The sequence below is a fragment of the Sminthopsis crassicaudata genome, chromosome 1 (genome assembly GCF_048593235.1).
Source record: "Sminthopsis crassicaudata isolate SCR6 chromosome 1, ASM4859323v1, whole genome shotgun sequence".
Lineage (NCBI taxonomy): Eukaryota > Metazoa > Chordata > Mammalia > Dasyuromorphia > Dasyuridae > Sminthopsis > Sminthopsis crassicaudata.
The window spans coordinates 633,740,541-633,768,147 of NC_133617.1; the positions used below are offsets into that span (position 1 = coordinate 633,740,541).

Below are 27,607 nucleotides of genomic sequence, written 5' to 3' on the forward strand. Positions count from 1 at the left end.
TCTTCAAGATCAAATTTAAGTCAATTTGTCAAGCATTAATATACATCCACTATATGTCAGGCACTGTACTGTGTGCTAGATATACAAAGGCAAAAATGAAAGGCAGCCCTTGGTGGGTAAAGCATGAAGGTAACTTTTTTCTTTTCATCTTCTACTTCTCCCTAGAAACCAAAATATCTTCAAGTTGAACTGACTAGCTCTCCATCCTCAAGCTGCTTAATAAGAACATGCACATACATTTTAAATAGCACAAATAAATCTGCCTCTTACCCCCAAAATGGTTTAAAATTAAGTTTCCCACTCTTTAAGTGTCCCTTCCTAGCTAGGGTTTTTTTGTTCCCCCTGTAAAAATTCTTACTGCAGGGTAAACAATTTAGATATTTTTTCCATGAAGAGTTTAAAACACACACACACACACACACACACACACACACACACACACACACACACAAATATTCCACTGGAAGCAGCATATATGTCTTTCCATATATGCCACAGAGGCTTACATACATACCCAAACCCTACTAAGGATACTGGAGAAACATGAGTAAGAAGTGAAAGGCAACAGGCAATATGTAACAAAGATTTCAAAAAAAGTAATGGAGGCAGGGAAGGAAGAAGGGAAGGACAGAAGGGAGTGAGGAAGAAGAAAAAAGGAAAAAAGGAAGGAAGGAAGGAAGGAAGGAAGGAAGGAAGGAAGGAAGGAAGGAAGGAAGGAAGGAAGGAAGGAAGGAAGGAAGGAAGGAAGGAGGGAGGGAAAAAAGAGAAGGAAAATGAAAGAGGATGGGAAGGGAAGGGGAAAGAAGAGAGAGAAAAGGAAGAAGGGAAAGAGGAGAAAGAGGGAGGAAAAGGAAGGCAAAAAGGAAAGAAGAGAGGGATAAAGAGGAGAAGAGATAGAATGCAAGGAATAAAAGAGAGGGAAGGGAAGGAAAGAAAGGTAAAGGGAGGGGAAAAGCCAGGGAGGGTAGGAAGAGAAGGAGGAAGAAAGGATAGGAGGGAAAGATAATGTAAGGAGAAAAGGAATAGGGGAGAGAGAAGAGTAAGGAGGCAGAGGTAGAGTAGTAGTGGAGAAGAGGCTAGATCCTTCTCTATGGAGCATTACACACATATTTATTCAGTCATCTGTCCTATTGAGCAGACTATAGTTCTGAAAGAGACTGTAATTATGCAGGACTACATTGCTATCAATAGGTTGATAATACTTGTTCTTGTTTTCATCTGATCTTCAAGGTGTTATTTCTGGTGGTTGGCCAATTGGAAGTCTATCTACGTAAAAGGAAAGCAGATACGGTTCAAATATAATAAAAATGGATAGGAAAGCACAGAGTTTGTGGTTGAAAAACCATTGTGGTTGATGAGGTAACAATCCCTTACTTATCATGTCATGACACATGTGTACACAATGTTTGAGCTTTAAAGGCTATGGAGATAGAATGCAAAGACCAGAGTAAGTGGGCAAAAGAAAATGCCTCATCAATATTTTCCTCACAGACCCTCTAAGCTCCCTGAAGCTAGTCCTTGGATATCTAGGTTGGTTACTCATATCTTTTATGGAAAGTTTCTTCTAGGCCTTGACTGTATTGGCAGTCCTACTTCAGGAAGTAGAGAATATAAAACTATACAGCTCCCAACACCAGAACTATATGGAATTAACAAAAAAATGATTTTATAACATATAACAGGTGAAACACTATTCTTAGGGATATTGCAGTCCAACCTCTCCAACCCCTGCCCCTGACACTGTGCAAAGAAGGAAATTAAGATTCCCTAAAGCATGTGAGTCTGTTGGTAACGTCCATAGTTTTTTTTTGATGGATGTACTCTCACTGCTCCCCACTGGAGAAGAAGTTCTTATTCATTAGACAGGCAGAAAAAAGTTAACTATGAAGCCTTTTTGGTCCTGACACTGTCTTGTTTCTGTCACTAACTATAACCTTGGCCAGATTTTTTTAAATCATGGTGCAGAAGAAAGAGGATTATGACTTGACCTCAGGAGACTTCAGTTCAATTCCAGAATTCTCGTTTAGTAGTTGTATGACCCTGAGTGAGTTTTCATTTGAAAAATGAGAAGAATAATATTTGTTCTACTCAAAATGTATCACAGACTCTACATCAAGGAGTCTTAGAAATCTAGTCCAATCCTTTTATTTTATAAATGAGAAAACCAAGAATTCAAAATGAGAAATGTCTTCCTTAAGGACACATGTCTTTTGAATAGCATAGCCAAGTTCACAGGACTCATATAAAGAAAAGAACTTTGTAAATCTAAAGTGCTATAGAAATACGCATTAAAAATGTTTAAATGTTAAAAAATTTAAAATATATATTTAACATGTATAATAGGTGTTGCATTAGTCATGTTTTCAATTAGTATGGAAGGGGCTAAAGGGAGAAAAATTGAGATTCAATATAAAAACAAATATTAAAAATAAAAGAGGAAGGGAGGGAAGGAGAAAGGAAGGAAGGAAGGAAGGAAGGAAGGAAGGAAGGAAGGAAGGAAGGAAGGAAGGAAGGAAGGAAGGAAGGAAGGAAGGAAGGAAGGAAGGAAGGAAGGAAGGAAGGAAGGAAGGAAGGAAGGAAGGAAGGAAAATAAAGAAGATGCATTACATCGTTATCATCTGTAAAATGGACATAAAGATAATGTCCTACATAACTCACAGAATTTCACAATAATAAAATCTACATTAATGTTGCATGAAAAATACTTTAAAAAGTAAGAAATTCCATATAAATGCACTAAATAATTTCCATTCTGCTCTTGCCTGAGTGATATTGTCTTAAATTCAAGAAGATAGCAAGTTACCCTGTGAGTAACTCAGGGAAAAATACTTGCCACTATGAATAGACAATCTGGGATGTAAAATATGCCTCATTTTTCATTTTTAGATAACAATTACAGACATGCTTACGAGACTTTATGAGGTGTCCCAAAAGTCTTTGTGCTGTTTTAAATTTGCATAGCTTAAATAAAGACTTTTGAAAACCCCTATAGAATAAAGTCCTATTTTCTATCCCCTTATGATTCTTGTCCTTTCAGACAAGGAGGCTCACTGAGTGGAACAAGGAATGATTTTCCTATAACCAGCAGAAATTTTGTATTTCTGCAAAGCAGTCACACCTCACATCAAAAAGTTCATTTTTATTGGTTTGTTTGTTTGATTCTTTATTCATTTTTTTCCAGGCAGCCCTTGGTGAGTAAAGCATGAAGGTAACTTTTTTCTTTTCATCTTCTACTTCTCCCTAGAAACCAAAATATCTTCAAGTTGAACTGACTAGCTCTCTCATCCTCAAGCTGCTTAATAAGAACATGCACATACATTTTAAATAGCACAAATAAATCTGCCTCTTACCCCCAAAATGGTTTAAAATTAAGTTTCCCACTTCTTTTAAGTGTCCCTTCCTAGCTAGGGTTTTTTTGTTCCCCCTGTAAAAATTCTTACTGCAGGGTAAACAATTTAGATTATTTTTTCCATGAAGAGTTTAAAACACACACACACACACACACACACACACACACACACACACACACAAAATTTCTCAATGTTCCTTTAAAGAGTTTCCTTTTAGAAACAGAAAATCATTCCAAGAAATTAAATATGCCTCAAATAAGAAAATAATGACCTATCTTTGGCCAACACAGGGAAAGGTACTACTAGAGTTACATGGCATGAATTTTCTATGCTTTCAGTCATGCTGTTCCATTGATTATGAGGACTCTGCCTTCAAGGTTTAGACCTGGACATGGCATGGACAGGAATATGAAGGGCTCCTGGTGACACATACCCCATGAGCACATCTAATTTTGCATGCAGTTTTCAGGAAGTTGGAGGAGTCCCTCGAGGCAAACCCATCAATGGAGAAATGACAGGCAGCTTCCTATCATGAAATATCTCAGGTAAAAAACAAGCTTCTACCATATATATATATTTTTTCTTTTCCTCTTAAAAACAAAACAAAACAAAAAAAAAAAAACTAAGCATTTTGGAGCTCTATGATTTCATAACCACTCCTGAAACAAAGAAATATGCCATGTTTTCAGAAAGAATAACAGGGGGAGAACATTTTTTCCACAAATAGAAAATTCTGAAAAAATATATTCCAATCACTAAAGTAAATATATTTTTTGCATAAAAGCACATTCTAAAACTGAACCCCAGAGCCTTCAAATTGCTTAACTGTGGAAGATGGCTACCCATTTCCTTCATTAGGAGAAAGAAAGAGAAAGATGCAGAGACAGACAGAGGGCAAGGAGGGGGAGGTAAGCAGAGGAGAGAAGTGAGTAAAGGAAAGGAAGGGGAAGGGAGAGAAGGAAAGAGAGACAAAGAGAGGAACAGAGACAGAAGCAGAAATAAATGGATACTCTTTATTGGACACTTACTCATATTAAATGATCATAATACTAATTCTAAGGGAGTACACTTCATAAACTTTGAGATTTTATATAAATGTCAGATTGTTGAAATGGCTATAATTACTGCCTTATTCTTGTATGGTTTATCTCCCTCCCTAGGTTTTGTCCCTCCTAGATTCCTGAAGGCAGGGATTTTTCCCCTCCCACTTAATGCTTAAAACCAGGGCTCAAAAAGACTTTAGGTGGGGCAGCTAGGTGGCACAGTGGATAGAGCACCAGCCCTGAATTCAGGAGAACTTGAGTTCAAATCTGTTCTCAGACACTTAACACTTCCTAGCTATGTGACCCTGGGCAAGTTACTAAACCCCAACCTCAGGAAAAACAAAACAAAACAAAACAAAAGATCTTTAGGTGCTGAAAAAAATACTTGTTGAATGTATGAATAAATGATTAAGTTAAAATATTTATTTAACACCTACTATGGGACCTAGGATATGCTGCAAATGAATCTGCAGTAGCATGCAAATCTATAAATACATATATGTATATATGCATATGTATGCGGTTAAATCTATAAATATATATGCATATATATGCAGTCATATACACCTAAATATGATTAAGGCACATTATACAGGTGTTCAACAGAGAAGATCATTTAAATCATTTCAAATTTCTGTTGACAACATTACTGTTCATATGTTTATATCATTCTGTACAAGACTTGACAATATTATAAATCAGGGTTCCATCATTAGGCAACTGAAAAATTCTCCTTGAATTTTACTAAGTTCTATTCAAATTATAGTTCCTATTGTTAGCAATATTCAAGTGGAGTCCAGATGGCTACTTATGAGAGATGCTGTAATATGTATTCCTGCCCAGGTATGAGTGGAACTAAATGGCTCCTAAAGTCCCTTCCCCTTCTATGATTAGGTGATATTTAGCTATAATGTGCTTCCCAGTTTTAAAACTCTTCCTCCCAATGAAGATTTTAATGGATCATATATACATCCTATATACATGTTATCTCCCTAAAATAGATTTAAATACTATTGATTGCATGCACACACATGTGTATAAGGAAAATGAGGGAAAACACTCTTTGGGTATGTCATTATTATTGTAGAGAAAGAAAAATAAATAAATAACTCAAGACCTGGTATCAGGAGGTATATTCATGTTGGTTGCATTCATTGCCCTCTGTAAGCTAGGACTGATCTGGTTGCATGCTGTAGAGACCTGGCTGGCAGGAGGTGATATGGGTCCCAGCCGTTGAACCATCATGGGACTGCTGGTGACCACTAGATTGTTGCAGCTGCCTTTTCCAATGGACTTGCACTGAGGCCCATAGCCAAGACCCCCTAAAAACAAATGAAGCAAATTAGGTTTCATATTCTGTATGCAAGAAAGTAAAATACATACCATTCCCTTTCATGCTGAACCCCTTCTCTATTAAATTTTTTCTAGTTTCCATATTGTTTGGGATTGGAGAAACAAAGGAAGATTGGAAAAACAAACTTTTTTTTTTAACTAATAGAGATGAAGTTACCATAATTACATAGCAAAGACTTCAGGGTTTACACAATCACCTGTCATCCACAACATTCTTAGATTTTGTTTTTTCTATGCAAATTGTAGCCAAGACCAGAAAGATTTATGTCTTACAAGCTTCTTATCTAATAGCTTACATTCCAATAGCACTTGACAGTTTTATAGAATACTTTCCTCAGAAAAAATTTTGAGAAGTAGGTGGCAGAGAAGTTAAGTGAAGTTTAGAAATGTGAATTAACTTACTCTAGGTTTCCCACTTCATTCCAGATTTTTCTCTAGATGAAAAGAGTATTGAAAAGATTAACAGTGGGCCTAGAGTAAGAAAGAGCAGAGTTTAATCCTTATCTCAAACACTGGGTAAGTTACTCATTATGGTTTTTTTTTTTCCAAATTTATTTTATCTAAAGAAACATAATAAGAAAAAAGAAAAACAGAAAAGGAATACAAAACAAAATGAAACAAAAGAGAACACTGTCATGTGCCCAGCAGATCATCAGGGAAGTTTCAAAATAGACAACAACCAATACTAGTTCAAGAAAGTGTATATATATAATTTCTTCTAATGCATATATATGTATATACATACATATATATGCATTAGAAGAAATTATATTCATGAATGTTTATCTTTTCTTTACTTCCTTGTAAATTGTCCTTCCTGTTCTCTGCTACACAACTTATTTACTTTACTCTTTTTTCCCTCTTTAATTCCCTCCATCTCCAAACAGGCTATAGTTAAAGAAAGGATATAGATAGATAGATAGATAGATAGATAGATAGATAGATAGATAGATAGATAGATAGAAACATACAGACACACATATATCTTTCCTATCTCTGCTGAACCTTTGCTTTAATTCTACCTCTAACTTGCCTTGCTATTGCTTAACACCCCCCCCCCCGACCCATGGATCCCTCCCTTGTCTTCTTACACACTTTGCTTCCTGGTGAAGAAATAGAATAAGTAAAAAAGAAAAGCTATGCAAAGTGATATAAAACAAAGAGAACATCATCATGTGCCCAGTAGAATATCAGGGAAGATCCAAAATATATGACAATTACCAACTTAAGAAAATATAAATATTAGTAGAAGAAATTATATTCACCAGTGTCCATCTTTTCTTTTTTTCCTTGTAAATTGTTCTTTTGTTCTTTGCTTTCCATCTTATTTACTTCATTATTTTCCCCCCATTCATACCCCCAGCACTCCCCAGCAGGCTATAGTTAATAAAAGATATATTTATTTATGCATATATAGATATACACATATAGATACACACATATCCATATCTCCCCTTCATTCCCCCACCATCCTCAAACTACAGTTAGAATATACTTACATAGACATATATAATTATATACATACATGCATACACACATATATTTCCTACTGATTCTTTCATTAAATTCTGCTCCATAACTTGGCTTACTATTACTTAACCTCCCCCAAGCCAGGGATCCCTCTCTTATCTTCTTCCCTCACCCTTTGCTTCCTCATCCATATATCTCTCGTCCTTTTTTTCTTTATAGATTTTGGAGGGTGCTATATCCTTCATGGCATATATGTAATTTTGTCTTTTGAACCCTTTCCCAATATAAGTAGGTTTTCAGAACTATGAGACCTATCCCCCCATGTCTCTGTGTCTATTCTTCTGCATGTCATTTGTATAATCTAATTACTATTTTTACCTTTATTCTGACAATCTTCTTTTGAGCTTATCCTATTGTTTATGTAAATCTTAAACATAAAGTATACATTTACAATGTAAAAAAATAATTTGTCCATGTTTAAACAATTTGTTCATGTTGAGTACCTTAAAATTGCTCTTTGATATTGACTCTTATATGTCAAATTTTCTATTAAGTTCGGCTTTTGTTAATAGAAAGTCCTGAAAATCTCCAAGTTTGTTGGATATTATTTTTCCATTCAAAATTATAGATAATTTTGCTGGAAATGATATTTTGTCAAAGGCTTATCTGTTTTGCTTCTCTGTAAATATGATTCCAAGACTTGCAGTCTTTTATTATAGCTGCTGATAAGTCTTGTACAATTTTAATTGTGGATCCAGTGTATTTGAATTGTTTTATTTTTCTTGATCTTTGCAAAATTTTCTCTTTGATATGAGGGTTTTGAAATATTCTCATGTGTTTTCCAGAATGGATCTCTTTGAGATGATGATTGTTGGATTTTTTCTATTTCTACTTTCTCCTCATGTTCTATTACTCCTGAACAACTTTCTAAGATTATTTCCTGAATTATTGTGTAAAGGTTCTCTTTTTGATCACAACTTTCTGGCAATCCAATTAATCTTATATTTTCCTCTCTTCAGTTATTCTCTAGATCTGTTTCTTTTCTTATGAGATATTTCACATTCTGTTCTATTTTCTCATTCTTTATACTCTCTTTTGTTATTTTTTGGTTCATCATAGCTTCACTGGCTTCCCCTTGTGTGATCCTAATTTTCAAAGAGTTATTTTCATCTTTGGGACTCTGTATCTCCTTTTCTAATTGGTTAACTTTTTTCATAATCTTCTAGTTTCTCTTGGATGGTTTTAATTTTTTCTTTAGTTTTTCTTCAATGTCTCTCATTTGATTTTTGAATTCTTTTTTGAGTCCTTCTATAAATTCTCTCTGGGAAAAGAGCCATTTCACATTACTTTTGGGGGTAGAAGCTTTTTTTTTTTTTAACTAAAGTGTCCTGCTCTGAAGATGAATCCTTATCTTCCTTATTCCCATAATATGTTTCAAAAGTGGGGTTCTTCTTTGCAGGGTCATTTTTAATAAGAGGTTTTAGTGTAAGCACCACAATGTCTCAAGCTTTCCTTCAGCTCTCTGTTCTGACCAGAAACCCCAAACCAAGAGCTTCACCTTTTTGCAAGTGCCCATAGGCAGCAGTGTCCTTACTCTGCTGCTTCTACACTTACCAGGTGCTGGTTCCTTCTCACCCAGGGCGTGACTCAGTAGCACAGATGAGTCCAGCATTCCTAATCAGCCCAGATTCACTTTGTCTTCAGGGACTCCAACCCCCACTGGACTAACAGTTCAGGAGGTAAAAGTGTCTATAATTCCTGATGAGTGTGGGTGGCTCCAGCCACACCCAGCTATCCAGAGGAATCCCCACATGATGTTTCTGTGGAGCTAACTCAGAGGAGTCTGCACTTAAGATAGATTAATCCCAGCCCTGGGTCTTTCTTCACATCTAGTTGAGTTGTAATAGGAAGACCCCTCTTCTACCCCAAGACTTTTTGGTTTTTCACAGTCTATGTTTGCACTGAGGTTCAAATTTGTTCTATTTGTGGGGGAAATTGAAAGAGTTTGAAATTTACCAACCTACTCCACCATCTTCCCAGAATCCTCCACAAGTCACTTAAAATATATATTTTTGCTTCCATTTCTTCTACTATAAAATAGAGATAATAATAGCAACTATCTTCCAAGATCATTATGAAGACCAAATAAGATAAATTTGTAAAAAAAAAAAAAAAAAAAAAAAAAGCACCTATTAGCACAATGCCTGTAATATGATAGGGGTTACATAAATGCTTTTGTCCTTTTTTTCTTCTTCCTTATATGTCTCCAAAAGATAACAAATAGAACTCTTAGTATGACAAACCACACTTTCTTAATGATGTTAATACATCTCAGTCCACCATAAGAAAAAAAAGAAAACATTCTACTATGTATATCAATTCAACACCTCTGTTTTTCTTCAGTATCTGCCCCCCTGATGTAAAAAGAGAAACTTTTAAAATATATTTATTTAAACATACTTTTAAAGAAAATTTGTGTTACAAATTATCTCTCTCCTTATTATCTCTCTCCCACCCATTGAGAAGGAAAGTAATGTTTTATAAATTACACACATGAAATCATGCAAAACATATTTTTACATTATCCATATTGTGGGGAGTGGGAGAAACAAGAAAAACTTAAAAAGTGAGAAAACCTCAACTTGCATTAAAAGTTCATCATTTTTTTCTCTGGAGATGGTTAGTATTTTTCAAAATAAATCCTTTGGAATTGTTATTGATCAGAGTTGTAAAGTATTTTACAGTTGATCGTTATTATTATATTGCTGTTATTGTATACAGTAATCTCCTGATTATACTCACTTTACTTTGCATCAATTCATGGGTCTTCCCATGTTTTTTAAACCATCCCTTTCATCATTTCTTACAGAATAATAGTACTTCATCACAATCATATGCCATAAATTGTTCAGATGTTTTTTAGTTGATGGGCATCCTCTCAATTCTTTACCACCACAAATCTTTACCACCATTTATATTTCTACAAATATTTTTGTAGTATAGATTCTTTCCCTTTTTCTTTTATGTCTTCAAAGGGCAGAGCTAGTAGTGGTATTGCTAGATCCAAAGGTATGCATATCTGAATCACTATTGATTAGAGAAATCCAAATCAAGACAACCTGAGGTACCACTCAGATTGGCTAAGATAACAGGAAAAGATAATCATAAATGTGGGAAGGATTATGAAAAACTTGGTGGACTAATCCAATCATTCTGGAAGGCAGTTTGAAACTATATCTAAAGAGCTATAAAACTGTGCATACCTTTTGATCCAGCAGTACCTCTATTGGGTTTGTATCCCAAAGAGATCATAAAAAAGGGGAAATGACCCATAATGCAAAAGTGTTTCTATAGTAGCCCTTTTTGTAGTGTCAAGGAACTATAAACTAAGTGGATGCCCATCAGTTGGGGAATACTGAATAAGTTGTGGGATATGAATATAATGGAATATTATTTTTTCTACAAGAAATATCAGCATGATGATTTCAGAAAGGCCTAGAGAGATTACATTAATTGATGCTAAGTGAGGAGAACCAAGAGAACATTATATACTAATTACAAGATTATGTGATGATCAACTGTGATGGACTTGGCTCTTTTGAACAATGAGGTGATTCAGACTAGTTCCAAAGAAGAGAGAGAGAGAGAGAGAGAGAGAGAGAGAGAGAGAGAGAGAGAGAGAGAGAGAGAGAGATCTAAATTCTGAGAGAGAACTATAGGGACTGAATGTGGATCACAACATAGTATTTTTAACTTTTTATTGCTGTTGTTTGCTTGTTTTTTTTTGTTGTTTGTTTTGTTTTTTTTTTGTTTTTTTTCATATTCCCCCCTTTTGAAATGATTTTTCTTGTATAGCATGATAGATTTGGGAGGGTGTTTGGAGAAATTGTTCATGTTTACCTATATTATATTGCTTGTTGTTGGGGTTGCGGGAAGTGGAGAGAGAGTGAGAAAAAATTGGATCACAGAATTTTGCAGGGTTCAGATGTTGAAAGCTATCTTTGCATGTATTTTGAAAAATAAAAAAGCTATTTTTTTAAGATACACACAGTTCTATAATTTTTGGGTCATAGTTCCAAATTGTTCTCCAGAATGATCAGACCAGTTCACAACCCCACCAGAAGTACATTTAATGTACCTATTTTCCCTCATTTTTCCCAGCATTTTTCATTACTGACAGCTGTTGTTTTAATTTTCCTTTCCATTCAATAGTGATTTAAAGAATTTTTTCATATGACTATAAATAGCTTTCTTTTCTTCATCTGTAAATTGCCTGTTCATATGCTTTGATATCTAGGTGACTTTTATTTTTTATAAGTATGATTCCGTTCCCCATATAGTTGAGAAAAAAGAAACTTGCTGAAAAAAAAAAAAAAAAAAAAAACTTTTAATACATTGTTTATGGCACTTTTATCAAAATGGCATTTCTTTCCCTGATTATCTCTTCAAATTAGGTCTATTTTTCTTTGGCTTTCTCTGAGATCATGTCATCCTTTTTTTTTTTTTTCTTTAGCTGATGTAAAATGGATTCTGCCCTAGACCGTTATTATAACTCTGTGTGTGTCTTTCTGTTTCAATTGCAAAGAACATGTTGCTGGATCCTGGTTTCTAATTCATTTTATTTGTTTCTATTTTATGGGTAAATTCATCCCATTCATATGCATGGTTATGATTATTATGTAATTTCCCTCTATTCTTTTTTCTTCTGTTTATCCTACTTTCTCTTTAAAAGAGAAACCAAAGGAGGACATATGAAAAAAAGATACTATTCTAAGTTACAGCTTTCTAACCCTAAACCATCCCATTCTTCCAATAATCTGTTTCCTAAGACACAACCAGGTAACCAGGATTCGACATAAGCAGGATGACATGATTCTTAAGCAATTTTTGTTCTTGACAGCAGCATAGGAACCAACTCTGGTAGGATTTTTTTTATTTCCATTAGGAACAATCTTCTAGTGTTAGAAAATTTGGTACAGTCCCAAAGAGGAAAAAAAAGAGAGAAAGAAACCCACAAGAATTTCTGCTGTTAGAGAAAAGTGAGAAGCAGAGAAAGGAGAGGCAAACACTGTCATGACTCATTTATAAAAAATAATAATCATGGCTAAATCATTCAAGACATTCATTCTGCAAAGTTACACTTTTTTTTTCAAACATTTTAATAAACCACCTGGTCAAGTCTGGGTAACTGCACATTCTTTTCCCCTTTCTTCTAAATGAAATATCTAAGCCCAGTTTTAACTAATTAAATTCTAAGAATTTACCAAATTATATATACATATATATATATATATATATATATATACTTATATATGTATGTGTATGTGTGTGTATGTGTGTGTTTATACATACAACCACATGTCCATATATTTATATGTATGGGGGAGAAAGACAGACAAAAGAGAGTGTGTTAAAATACATGTATGTATATATTTTCCCAATTGCTGAACTTGGGGTCAAAGTAGGCTAGGATAGTTTACCCACAATCTTACTTATCCCCATTTCAAAGTAAGAATCATTTTGGTTCATTTGGTTTAATTTTATGTTTTCTTAATGCTATAAATAAGTTTTCCTAAATTTACTTTGTTATCTTCCAAAATAGTCACATCCGAGAATTCTTAATACTCTGAGACATTGACCCTCTAAATGGTCATCTTGACCAAATCTTTGAATTATGTTAAGATTAACTGACTTTTCAAAAATCCTGGTCGCCACTGAGATTTTAAGTAATCAGTACATATTTGGTCTTTGTTTTAGGAAGCTTCTAATCTTATAACTTCCCATGGACAGTGTTCTCTCAATTTTAAATTAAATATGCTCCACTCACCCCAATTCATCCAAATTTCTTTTACCTTCATAAATCAATATCCCAGCTGTTCTGTATTCCTTAATCAAACACAGACTTCATTTTGGCAATAAAGACACTGAATGTTTTTGAGTGAAAGGTTGTTTTTGTTTTTGCTTAATTCATTATAAGTTTTGGCATTAGTAAGATACAGATTTAAATCACCCTTCAGCTATTGACTAGCTATGTGACCATGAGTAAGTCACATAATCTGTCAGGTTATTTTCTTCTCTACATAGTCATTTTTTCAATCATTTCTGACTTTGTGATCCTATTTGGGATTTTCTTAGCAAAGATACTGGAGTGCTTTGCCATGTCCTTCTCCAGTTAATTTTACAGATGAGAAAACTGAGGGTCACATGATAGTAAGTACCTGATGGTAGATTTGATTTCATAGGATGAATCTTCCTCCTACTCTATCCACTGTGCTTAAAGAAGAAAATAATAGCATCTCCTTTACAAAGTTATCAGGACTAAATAAAAATAATTTGGATAGCATTCTGCAAACTTTAAGGCACTATATAAATGTTAGCTGCTGTTATTAGCAATAGTATCAACAATAAATTAGTATATAGATCTACCTCACTGAGAGAAGTCATGTTGTCTTAACCTTCAAATATCCTAGACAGGCATTATGTTGGGAATAACAATGAGTAGATGGATAGGTTACCTAGTCATCACTCCCTAGTATTATTTGTAATACTATCCTCATGTTCAGAGTGCTACAGTTGGCATATTCTGTCATGTTTTGGAGCAATCAAAACTGTCAAGTATGTACTTACCATATATCAGGCACTGAGCTAAGCTCTGAGCTTAGGAAGGAATGCAAAAAGAACCCTGCCCTCAAGGAGCCCTTGAACAAATCAATTTATTTATTCCAAAATGGACTACTCCTTAGTAAAGAGAACTTGTATGTAGCACCAGCTTGTTGTTATTATTGTTTAGTCATTTTTCAGTCCTGCCCAACACTTCATGATCCCCTTTGAGATTTTCAGTATCAGTTCCTTCTCCAGATTATTATGCAGGTGAGGAAATTGAGGCAAGCAGGATGAAGTGACTTGTTTAGGGCCATATCACTAGAGAGTGTCTAAGGCCACTTGAATGGATTTAAATTTGTCTCTTCCTGACTTGAGGCCTGATAGTCTGTCTTCCATGTCTCCTAACCTGCTCAGTAGCAACTAGTAAAAAGAAGCAATTTAAAGTTTACAGTGATCTTTCTTCAAAACAACCTGTGAAGTAAGTAGACCACAATGTGAGATATTAACAAAAAATACACATTTAAACAGTGTTTCTGAAAATTACAGAATGCCCCCCATCCTGTGAAGTAAGGAATTCCAGCTAAAAATCCAGCCTTGTTTTTAAGATGAGGATACTAAGTTTCAAAGAAGAAAAATAACTCACCAAAGGGCATAGAGCTAAATAGTGTCAAAGAGAGTCTTTGATTTTAGATCTAATTCAAATTCAGCAAGTCTTTCTATTATGCCTCAATCCCTATAGATGGCACATCTTAGAAATACTATTTGTAGACTTAGAAGATTTCTTGTTAGAAGGGACTTTGGAAATCATTTAATCCAATTCCTTTATTTTTTAGATGAAGAAATCAAGGATAAGAGAAGTCATTTCCCCAACCTCACAAAGTATAAGTAGTACAGATTAAATTAGAATTTAGGCTTCCTTAGAATTTTCCCACTATGTCACACTTTCCCTTCATCATTGTCATAGTAGTCATCATTGTCCTCCTCATCATCATCATTATCATATTGTGGCTTCTACTACACTAAACACAATCAACAGCAGCAAAGAAATGAACTTATGTATTGGTGCTTGCTAAATAGTGATGGGAAGATTGCAGATATCTGCAAAAATGGAATCTTTTCTCTGCACAGCTATTGGCCTTTACACATTAGGCTCAACTTTAACATTAAGAAATTACCATAATTCTAGAAATATTGGTGAATATCCCAATTATGCAGATTACAGTCATCTCTTTACATTCTTATATTTTTTGCTCAAGACATTCAGATTCCATTGGGAATAAACAAGAAATAAAGCTTTAGCTCAAGAAAGTTTGATTGAACAATTATTATTCTCAAAAGTGTGTTGAGATTCTGAAAGTAGATAATATGGTATGCAAGAAAGACCACTGGAAATGGCTACAGAAGATCCAACTTTTGTCTCCACCACTATGTGACTTTGGGTATGTTATGTTTCCACCCTTCTTGGATCTGTTCTACCTCCATTAAATGAGAAGTTTAGACTAAATAAACAGTGTGTTTTAGTGGAAAGAAAACAATATCTTGTGTTAGAAAATCTGGGTTCAAATCTTAGCTCTATCACTTCAAATGCCAGTTTTATGTAAGTTTTGGTAAGTTGTAGTACCTCATTTCTTTCCTCTGTCAAAACAACCTAAGATCTGTTTCAAGTATAATATCCCATCAGAATTTGAAAATTCAGTAGCTCTTCCAGAATTTTTGTGCATTATAAGACATCCAGGGCATTATTTTACCACCCAATTCCAATGTTCTTTTTTTAGTTTGATGAAACTAATCATTTTACCAGGTGTCACTGTGAAAGAACAAAAAGTTTTCATTTGGCCAGCTTTGAATGTTCTTTGGCTCATCATTCCTTGGAAACAAACTCTGCTAACTACCAGATGTGCCATCTCTACCCATGTGCTGGCTTTCCTTTTGAAATATTGCTTATTTTTAGACACTTCACAATTTTTTAAAAAAAAAATATATATATATACACACATATATATGTATATATACTTATTGCTCAATTGAAGATAGAAGAAGATTCTAAACAGCACATACATTTTAGACACTGGAATATAGTATATATAGGGAATGTTTTATATTTCAAAATCTATGAACCAGCAAATTGATCTAACAAATTTCATGTTTCTAATCTACTTGGGTCATAAGACTATAAGATTTAAGACTATAAAAGACCTTAAAAATATTTCCTTCATTTTATAGAGGTGAAATCTGACAATCAAGAAGGGAAACGATCTACCCAAGATCATATGACATATGAATTAGACTAATCTGAATTTTACTACTCTACTTTTAATAAGGGCTTCAATTAATATCAAGTATAGTATGGTTTGGCAATTTGTATTCAATTTGCCTTTCATAATAAGAATATAAAGATGATGAGGAAATATTCAAAAAATCTTCAGTGTCCAAAAGATAGACTATCTTCAAACCTAACCTATTGAAACCCATCTCTTCAAGACTCAGATTATGACACAACTAATGAAAATTACTGAAAAATTTCACAGAAATAAAATAAGAATTCAAAAGTTCAACCTTTCCACCAATATCTTTTATCATCATCTCATTCATTCTGAATACTAGTTCTGGCCTTCCTTTGAGTCTTTTCTTAACCTCAACATAGCCTTAAAAAAGAAAAAGTAAGTGTACATATGAATGTGTGTAATCCATATATATGTACAGAAAAAAACTATTTTTGTGCCCTTAATATTTAGCAATAGCCTCAGCTCATTTGCCATTCAGAAAATACTCCTAAAACACAATCGCATTATTTTGCACATCTTTTCAATTATTCACCTTTGTCTCAAAATTCTGTAACATCTTTTAAAAATCTAAATCTGCCCATGATTTAATTCCCTGTTTATGCACATGTTTATCCTTATTATTCCACTTTTTTTTATTTTGACAGATCTCCTTTATACTCCCTTACAGAACAATTTCTCTTCATGCCTTTAAAATTTCATTCTTGGGTTACCTTATTGAGTTAATTTCTCATTCAAAATATTAATCCATTAGCTACAATCTATCCTTTTTCTGAACTTCTTGAAATGAGCTTTTTCCAAATATATTCTGTATGATCTTTTTGGGCCAATTTTCTTCTCTTTCCCTATCATGAACTTAAAGATGGTAGGTTTCCCCAAGATTCCTAACATTTCTGCTTTTGCAAGCAGCTCCTTCTTGTTGGCCTGAATCAGGATAAGAATAGTTCTTTCTGTCATTCCTCCACATTTTGATAGATGAAATCATCAATAAAGTAAGTTGCAAATATATCATTTTCTCTAAATATAGCAAAAAAAGAAAGGAATATCAGAGTTAACTTGGAATACCCTATTAAAATAATTAGCTCTTTCTTTAATGCTAATATATATATATATATATATATATATATATATATAATGATCCCTAATGTACACTCACTTCTCTCTTATGAATTTACTTTAAATCAAAAGTCACAAGTACAATCACAGTTTCTCTGAGTTCCAAGTTAGAAAAATTCCTAACATTTAGACATAAGTTGGGCTTGCTGCCTAAATTTATATTTATATTTATCTCTGACTACTCCCTAATTTTTCTGTGGCTGAAAAAAAAATTAAGTTACCAAAAATGTTTGAGTAAAGAAATATTAGTTTATGTTATAGAACCTATGGATACACAAGAACCAGGAAGGGAAGTTGTTGAGGAAAGCAGACTTTTTCTCAGGATTTCTCTCAGTCTTTGAGTAAATGAGTACATGGTGGCAAAGACTCAGATATCATGATCTGAAATTCTTGTGGAGCAATTGACCCTCATCTAAATCACCTTCCTTTAATGTAGCTTAGTCCTACCTTCCATTTTTTCCCTCCGCTGCCTGGGACAGAGGTTCTTGATTCAGCTCTGTAAGTGCAGCCTTTAACATTGATTGTTTGTCACTCTCTTTTCCAAGATACTCTCTATCTAGATGTATATGACAGTGCTATTTTCTAACCCTTCTACTTGTTTTACTGCTTCTTCTTAGCCTACTTTGCTGGATCTTTAACTACCATATGTTCCTCAAGGATTTGTCTTGGGCCTTCCTCTCTTCTCCATCAATGCTATCTGACATAGTGATCTTAACATTTCCCATGGGTTCAATGATCATCTCTATAAATATGATTCTTAAATCTATCTATCTCCTAAAAGGGTTTTTCATAGAAACTCAAAAGAATTATAATACACATTAAAAAAGGTTATCATTGCCAAAATGATACAAAAGAAGGGAGCTCTCCCGAGCTCCATTCTCAAAATATTAGCACTTAACAAATGCTAACTATTGCTGACTGGCTAGCTAGTTAAATTCCTCTCTGACCACAATATCATGTTTCAGTGTTAGATTTTTAATCTATTAATCAAACTCTCCCAGTCCTCCTTCTGTCTCAGTGGTCTGTAGAACAACCATCAGTATTTTTACTTTTATCCACTCCTTGATCAGAGAAAGCATTCATTTATGAATCATCATTGATATATAATTGTCAAAGCTTATCTATTCTTTGTGAGTCTCTTGTCATATGTAGTGCATAGGAGACCGTGGGAATAAAATGCCAGGAAAGCCTCAAGAAACCTCACAATAGCTCCACTGAGTTAGTTATATGACCCTTTAGGTTGCTTTCTGTTCCCTGTGCTTGTTTTGTGTGTCCCCAGGACATTAGGCTTCTGAGGAAAGCAGGCAGGAGTGCAGGTGCCTGAGTTTCTTTTGTTCAGCTTTAGGGCCAGAACACAGAGTACATCACAGTCATGATCTGAATTACGTGTCTTGCAGATTAAGCCTTAAGTTATGTATCCAACGCTCCATGACTGAGCTTAATTCTTTTGTCCCTAGAAAGAATGCACAGCAAAACATATCATCATGTGACACAGGTGGTGGATTAGCAATATAAGGCTCAATCTAGGTAAATGCAAAAAGTCTCCAATCACCTCAACAGTATAACTTATAGCCTGATAGTTTACAAAGATCATCTGCTAAGGTCTATGGGATTTCTGATTAGCCATGATAAAGGTAATATCCACAAAATCAAATAAAAACATTTTAAAATATAGGGAAATATCAGTTATATGAGAGTAAAAAGAGATAAGGCAGCAAAGTGGAACAATGGATAGAGTGCTGGAAGATCCAGTGTCAAATCTGATCTCCAACATTTATTACCTGTGTGACCCTGGGCAAGTCATTTAACCCTATTTGCTTCATTTCCCTCATCTGTAGCTGGAGAAAGAATTGAAAAACCACCCCATTTCCTTTGCCAAGAAAATCCCAAATGGGTCACAAAGAATTAGACATTACTGAAAATACTGAACACATAAAATGGGATATAGTGTAACCATTGTCTATCTCTTTCCATTTCTCTTACACCTAAAGAATAATAAATCTTGGAAGGCAAAACATCCTCCTGCAGTTGACATCCATACTATTCTTTACAAGTTTAAATGGTTTATAGAGGCATGCAATAAAGACTGCATGAAAGCACATGATCTACTACATCAAAATTTGAAGAAAGACACTATTAATTAACAAACTATAAAACTAATACATAACAGATAATTGTTGTATTGGTTCAATCCTTTGAAGCATCCAAAATTTCCCTGAACATCTCCATCATTCAGAATGAGTATATAAGACTCCAAATTGAGTTGTTTTTATCTAATCAGCCTTTAGAAAAATCCAAATCCAAGTTCACAAGAGATGAATTGTGATGACCTACCTCTTCTGCTCTCAGGAGCTCTGTTGGCTTCCTTTACTCTGTTTATCCCACAGAGAAGGGTATAACTTTCACATTAATACTCTTCTTAATTTCAGTCATCATTCAGGAATGTCGGCCACGTTAGCACAGACTCTCACGCATTACTCATTTCATTTTCTCCCTGAATTAAAGGGAGTCATATTTGTACTTAGAATGACTGGAGAATATCGTTTTCCTTCCTGTTTCTATCAGTATCCCGGATATGTTCTCATGGGTCCCTTATTTTGTTTCCCCAATAGTTGATAAAATGATATTAAGAAGACATGAGCTTATGAGGCTTATAAAGATATTATGATAAATAAAATAACAATACATATTAAGAATAGGTTACTTCTGCACTCTATCAGTCAGGTAACAATAGTTATCTAACTAGTGATCTATGATCACTAGCATAGAAGAGAATATTTATGCTGATACTCCTGTTCTCCACATCAACATTTGCTTGTTTATCTATAGGTGGCCTCCCTTCATAATGGTATTTAGCATATGCAAAGATTATTGAAATGTCTGCCCTTTCAACAACTAGCTTTGGAAATCAAGGAGGAAATATATGCATCATCAGTCATTCTGCCACTTTCAACATATGTTGTCTTGATTTACTATAACCCTAATGATCACAAGAAACAAATTTGTAGCGTAAGCATATTACAATATAGAGAACTAAAGGTAAATTACTGAATTTATGGATTGCTGAGATTGACTGAAATCATCACAAAGGAAATAATTGAAATGATGCATGTTCATTTACTGAATTCCTACCCATCCTTTATAAACTAATAAAAATTATATCTCTTCCCTGAATCCTTTTCTGATATTCTCTGAGCTTCTGCTCAAAATTTAAAATATGTGGGATTTGGGGCCAATCATTTAACTTCAATGGCCTCAGTTTCCTTACCTGTAAAAGGAGGCTATTGAACTTTTACAATTTCCTCTTCAGCTCTAGACCTATTATCTTATAACCCCTTCTTTTGTATCATTTTGGCAATGATAACCTTTTTTAATGTGTATTATAATTCTTTTGAGTTTCTATGAAAAACCCTTTTAGGAGAAAGTTCCATGAATAATAGGGCTATGATTGATCTTTCCCTGTATCTTCACCTAAAATATAGGACAGTATTCTGCAAACATTAGGAACTTAATCCAGTTTTGTTAAATATAAATATATGTGAGAGAACACTGTTCTTGGTTTGTTTGGGTTGCTTTTGTGGGGGTTTTTTGTGGGGTTTTTTGTGGGTTTTTTATGGTGGGGTGTAGTGGGTGTGCCTTCCTTTTTGTCCTCATCATTTTATATACATTAGGTAGTTAATAAATGGTCTCTGAATGACTGATCTTGCAAGCTCAGAAAAAAAGAAGCATTATTACATTTTCAAGTTAGAAGAATGATCTGGTAAAACTGGGATTTTATTAAGATTAATCTGGTAGTGCTTTACCAAATGAATTAAAGGGGAGAAAAATAGAGTCAGAGATACTAGCTAAAAGGCTGTGTCATAGTTCATTTGAAAAGTGAAAAGGGTCTGCATTAGAAGGATAACAATGACATCAGAGAAAAGGCAGATTTCCAGAGAATTCATTACAAAGACACAAAAGTTAGCATGTTGCGAAGGATATGATTTTTATGTCATGCCAGATCCCTGTCTCTTTCCCAAAAGTCTAGCATGTTTTTCAATTCAATAAACATTTCTCCTAAGCATCTTCTTCATGCCAAACAAAAAGAGGTACCCAATCCAAAATGCCAATGCCAGCTATTTAATTTGAACCCTGACTGTATGAAACAAAGACCATGACTAATGTTCTTTGTAGAAGACAAGTTAGAAGTTTTATGTAGTTCAAGGGCATTCTTCCCACAGAATACACCACGCCCTGAACTCAGCTACTTCTGTGCCCCTATGCTATTCCTTATGCCTAGAAGATATTCCCTCTCCTTCATTTGGGGAAAAAAAAAAAAAAAAAAAAAAAAGCTTGTTTGTCATTGAAGATTTAATTGAAAGTCAGATTCTTGACCCCCTGGGTCAATAACAACCTCATCCAGGCCTCACATAACCAACCATTTCATACTTCTCTATCTATAGCAGTGATTCAATTCAATCTAGCAAGAACCTACTTTGTACCAGATAGGCCATGAGCTAAACTCTGGAGATAGACAAAAAAAAAAAAAATTAAAACAAAAAACTTCTCTGAAGTAGAATTCCCTTGATGAAGGGGAGTTCCAAGGAGTGTCATCAAAACTTTTCATCTTTCCACAGTGACTTTCACAGAAGTAGATAATTAATAAAAGTTTGATAAATGAATAAACCAAGGAATAAACTAATAAATGGTGAATCTAAAGGTCATCACAATAAGTGTGTGTGATAGTTCATAGAATACACATAATGAGAACTAGGAATCTACTTCAATGGCTTCAAAAATAATTTTTTTGTGAAGTTGCTTTAAAAATTATAAAATATTTCAGGTTTTAAAACCTAGGAGTATAGCTTCTTCCACAAGTATTAATATATCAGTACAAAACTGTATTTCTTTTTTAAAAAATTAAGTGCTTGAAACTCTCTAATTAATGAATATAATAAATATATTTTAAAATTTACAAAGGATTATACAAAATTTATTTTACATGAGTATCCCAACAACAACAACAACAAAAAATAACATGAGCATACAAAATATTTAGAAAGTTCCTTTGGGCAACATTCTTAATTGTCGATCAGGAAGAGATATATGTGGATCTATGATTTTATCAATCTAGAGAATAAACTCTCATTGTGGAAGTTCTTTCTACTTATATAGATTCATAATTCATCTGTAATTTATATTATTAGTTCCCTCAGGACACAGTAACTTACCTATGATCAAATAAATAGTATATATCAGAATCAGGATCAGAATTTAGCTTGTCTTGAACCTAAGACAAGCTCTCTGTCCACTAGGCCATATCACCTCTCTTTTGGGAACACAGAAAGGTACAAATAATGAGTACAAGATCTTATCACCCTTGAATCAAATCTGGAAGATGATGTTAAAATCCATGGTGATCACTACATAGAATTCCCAATCCCTCTTTTTGTCCTCCTGCATTTTTTATTTCCTTCACAGGTTAATTGTACACTATTTCAAAGTTTGATTCTTTTTGTGCAGCAAAATAACTATATGGACATGTATACATATATTGTATTTAACATATTTAACATGTATTGGTCAACCTGACATCTGAGGGAGGGGGTGGGGGAAAGGAGAGGAAGAACTGGAACAAAAGGTTTTGCAATTGTCAATGCTGAAAAATAACCTATGCATATATCTTGTAAATAAAAAGCTATAATAAAAATTTTAAAAAATAAAATCCATGGTGTTCTATCAAAGGCTCATTTAAATATAATATTTTATGAAGTTTTAATAGGACCTCTCATTCTGGTTGATTCCAGTAAATGAAATGATAAATCCTGACAGCACTTCTAATTTTTCTTAACATTTCCTAACAAGACAGACAATAATTTCTGGAAGTAGATGTTCTTCTTGCATGGTGAGTAAAGCTCTCAAAGCCCCATTTAAACAATGAAACATGAACCATGAAACAAGTGTTTAATCATTTGGAATGGAAATGGTAAAATAATTCCCCAGAAAGCACTGGGTTTTTTTCTATTTTGCTGTGATGGATAAAATGTTTATTAAGGTACCTCTATAAAGATTTTTAAAATGCAGGATACCTTTGAGAATCAACTTAGAAAGAAGATCCCACTAATCCTAAATTCCCTAAATAAAGCCAAAAATAATTTCTCCCAAATTTCACAGAAAGTTAGAGCTAGAAAGAATTTTACAGACAGACCATTTAATTCAAACTACTTCATTATACAGATGAGGAAAATGAGACCTAGAAAAAAATAAATTCACCTGTGTGGTTCAATTGGGAAATGGCAAAGCTAGAACTAGAAGTAAGGTCTCCAAACTCCTAGTTCCTTCTTTCCACAACACCAGGTTTCTGCTTAATCCTTTATTCTTTCATCAGATGCTTCTGCATTTATAAAATTTTATCTTTAATTTGAATTTGTATTTCAGAGCTAGGACATCTTGAAATAATACATTTGAATTGTCTTGATTAAGTATTAGTGAACAAAGCAACAACTCATGTCAAATTTCCCAAATTTTCCTCCATCCTACAATTACTGAATGGTAATGCTTAAATTGGGAGTTTGATCCAAGTGTCTTTGAATTTTTTCCCCTAGTTTCCACTAAAAATCAGAGAGGTTTTTTTCTTCTCCTTCTTTCTCTTTTTCCATGTTGATAGGGCTAAGCTAGCCATTTTTATTTATTTTTAAGTCATCTAGATATTTACTAGAGTCTCTGATAAGTCTTCTGAATAATACCCAGAACCAAGACAAGGAACAAGAGAAGGGAATAACCTGACCTCTTCCTCACTATTTCAATATTATGAACACTGTTGTTCAAAAAGATTTTTCCACCACCTTCTTTTAAAGATATGCCAATCAGGATGGTTTGGGAGTGGGGACAGTGGGTAGGAACAGGAAAGAAAGGTAATTGGAATTGTGCTTATTGTACCTTGAGGGAGAAAAATGGAGGGGCAAAGATTGAGAAATCTCACCACAGAAATGTTCAGCCGCTACCTGACACCCAGCACCACTGGGAATGAGAATACCACCTCTATATCAGAAGGAAGAATAGTTCGAAAGAGATTTGAAAAGAAGACATATAATTCAGCTTGACCGACTTGTTTTTTGACACGTAGCCTTGAAAAGAACAATTTTGCTTCAGAAAACTTGGCAAATACAAACTGATTTTTTTTCTGATAAGTTATAACTTGCATTGAAAACCCAGAGAGAGAGAGGTGGGAGAAAAAAAAAGAGGGGGTGGAGAGAGAAAATCCAGGTATCAGAAGACAGGCAGGTTGTCAGGTTCCTCTTTTCTATGTCATTTGTATTTAGTCGGTCAAATGAAAATTCAAAACCATATAATTAGATGATTGTTTATACATGATTAAACATGAGCTCACTGGACTTTACATGCCAAAAAGTCAAAGATGAGGTTAAGTGCAAGAAGGAACTATTAATAAAAGGACATAAAGCTGTGATACATTTTTCACTTATGAATAAAAAATGCCTCAAAGGTCTCTAAATGGAAAAGGAGAGAAAAATCATCCATTAGAGGGGACTAGAAACCAGATGGTTCTCTTAATGGTAAGCTGTCATGAGAAGTAAAAATGGAAGTCTGGTAAGAGGAAACTTTTGCTTCTCTATTATTTTATGTCAGTTTTTTTCCTTAGTAAACTTAATTCTGAACAAGAATGCAATAATTCATCTGAATTATAATTCTCTGGAATTATTCTGGAGAATTTTTAGCATGAACATGATGTTCACTTGACATGGTCACTTGTATATTTTGACCACTTCTCTCTGTGTATAACAGAAGTCTTCTTTAATAGAATTGGCAAATGTTCAGTTTTCTCCACAAAGGCAAGTGCTTTTCAATCTCCATAAATGTTAAATTTCTCATTACACTAAGAAAAAGTTTATACTAGGAGCATAGCTGAATTGTCCATAAACTTCATTAAAAAGGAAGGAAGAGCTCTAGCCTAAAGCATTTGGAAATCAGGTCAGGTCTCTGAGGATTGGCAAGACAACCCACTCATAAGTTGAATGCAAAGCTCTAAGATGAGATCAGTGATCCAGTCATGAGGATGACAGAAAAAAAAAAGAGTGTGCTTTAGGGTCAGACCACAGCTAAAAAGGAGGCCATTAGATACAGACAATAGTTGTCTCCTATTCTTGATGGAAAAATGTAGAAATCACAAATGCCAAGTTGCCCTCAGTTGTTCCACTTATTTTAAGTACCTAAATAGTACAGGGAAAATTGTTTCACAAGTCAAGTGGCCTAGATTTGAATCTTATTTCCACCATTTACTCATTGCATGGGTTTAGGTAAGTCATTTTACCTCTACCATATAAAAACCTGGTGACATCTCAGAGATTATCCAATCTAACAGTGTCGTTTTATGGATGAGGACCTGAGATCAAGATGGGGACAATGATTTGTCCATGTTCACACAGCAAATCATCAAACCAGGATTTAAATTTAAACATGATGAATCTGATGCCTTTCCTCAGAGTTTCGGGTTCCTTACTTGTAAATTGTTGAAGGAAAAAAAAAGACACACATATTTACATATATGTATATATAAATAAATGTATGTATATAGAAAAATATATATAGATGTGTGTATATATTCATTTAAATGTGTGTATGTGTTTATATTATATGCACACATCTATACGTATATAGATTGATATGTGGTATAGATACATGTAGATGTGTGTGTATATAGAAAGAACATATATTTGTATATATGTGTGTAAATGTATACATATAGGGATATATATGTGCATATAAATATGGAGAGAAAGAAAATAAATGTCTATATGCATATATTTGTGCATATGTATGTGTATGTTTATATGTATATATGTTTTCTCAAAGATATATTGGTGAGTAAAGCTCTTTGTAAACCTTAAATGTACTACAGACATGCAAGTGATTGAAGAACAAACTCAATAGGGCCATTCACTGACCTAATCTGTATGTAATCCAGCATTCAAATGAAAACAATTCATCTGGTTGACCAAAGAAAGATGGTCTGAGACTGGAAAATATAAACTAGAACATGGAAAATCCTATAAACAGTCCTTGTAAAGAAGACCTAAAATAATTCAACAAAGATTCCTTAAGTTTGAAAATGCAAAACACAAAACAAATGGCCATGCAACTATGCCAAGTGGCATTCCACAAATTAATATATATGTGATGCTCAACAAATCATTTTATTTTCTCAAGATTCAGTTTATTTATCTGTAAAGTATGGGATTGGTAAAGGTAATCTCTAAAGGTTCCTTCCAGCTCAAAACACCATGATTCTGTGATTAGGTACAAAAGATTTTGTTTTTCTATGATTCAACCACTACTGGACTTCTGTCAATATATAGCCTTTTAGTTGCAACAATCCTCTGCAAGAATGGGCAGTCCTACTCACAAAGCTTGTTCAATCACTCTTTTAAGATCACTAATATAAGAATCAACTGGACCACTTTCCAAAAGGGTGTAGAATGGATTTCAATCCAATCATGGATGGAACTAGTTTGTCTCTCAAGTCTCTTCCAACTCAGATTCTCTGATTCTACAATTCTAAGGGAAAGAGGTGGTGTGTTTGCCCAAAGCCAATACAATGATTTGCCAATATAATATCCAAAAAAGTAATAGAATTCTAGAATGCATACCTAGCAAATTCTTAAAAATATGGGATAAAGGATAACACTAATAACTAATAGCATTTTCCATCTTCTAAAGTATTAATTAAGTATGCTTAAATTAGGCTACATTTTAATGAAATTTTTCTGTTCTAAAATTCTAGTCACTAGAAATGTCTTTTTTGTTAAAAAGTCACCCAAATTTGGATGAGAAATTTAAAAGTTAAATTTTGTGGGTATCAATGGATTCTGTCTTTAGTTAAGTTTTTTAAACCCTCTCACATCTGTTGAATTAATAAAAATTGATTATTTGAAAAAAATTTAGTGCCTGCTACAAGGAATAACTCTAGATAAGAAATAAGGTAATCCATTCCTAAACAATGCATGGTGTGTAACTCAAAACCATTTCTCATCAATAATTAGCATTAATAATTAACAAGTATAAACGGCAAAAATACCTTTTGGAAATGTTTCAATCCATCTCTTTCCTCATTCCTCAGCCTGCCCATTTCCCCTCTTTACCCTCTATTTTGGGTTAATAACTAAACCTCCCTCATCTCTGACATGCAACACTACCCAACTGCAATCTTCCCAAGAATGTGCTCACAAATACATAAAACTGAAAAGAAGAAAAGTCCTATCAAAGCTACCTAAATCTCATGATCCTGATTTTTTAAATAAACATCCACATTTATACAATAATTTCTCAGCAGCAAGGAGTTCCCTCTCACCTCCTACCCCAGTAAAAGGATAGGAGGTTGAAGAAGTTTATCCTT

At 33.9% G+C, this 27,607-nt stretch overlaps 1 protein-coding gene across 2 annotated transcripts in view; it reads right to left on the minus strand.

Moving 5' to 3' along the window:
• GLIS3 (GLIS family zinc finger 3) overlaps nucleotides 1–27,607 on the minus strand; it is a 658,251-nt gene that overhangs the window by 457,061 nt on the left and 173,583 nt on the right. Inside the window, exon 3 of one of the 2 annotated variants that reach the window (XM_074282835.1) lies at nucleotides 5,511–5,715. The exons of the other annotated variant lie outside the window; for it this stretch is intronic. Within the exon in view, the coding sequence (XP_074138936.1) occupies nucleotides 5,511–5,715 (205 nt within the window). The remainder of the gene's footprint in view (nucleotides 1–5,510; nucleotides 5,716–27,607) is intronic. 2 annotated transcript variants of the gene reach the window in all.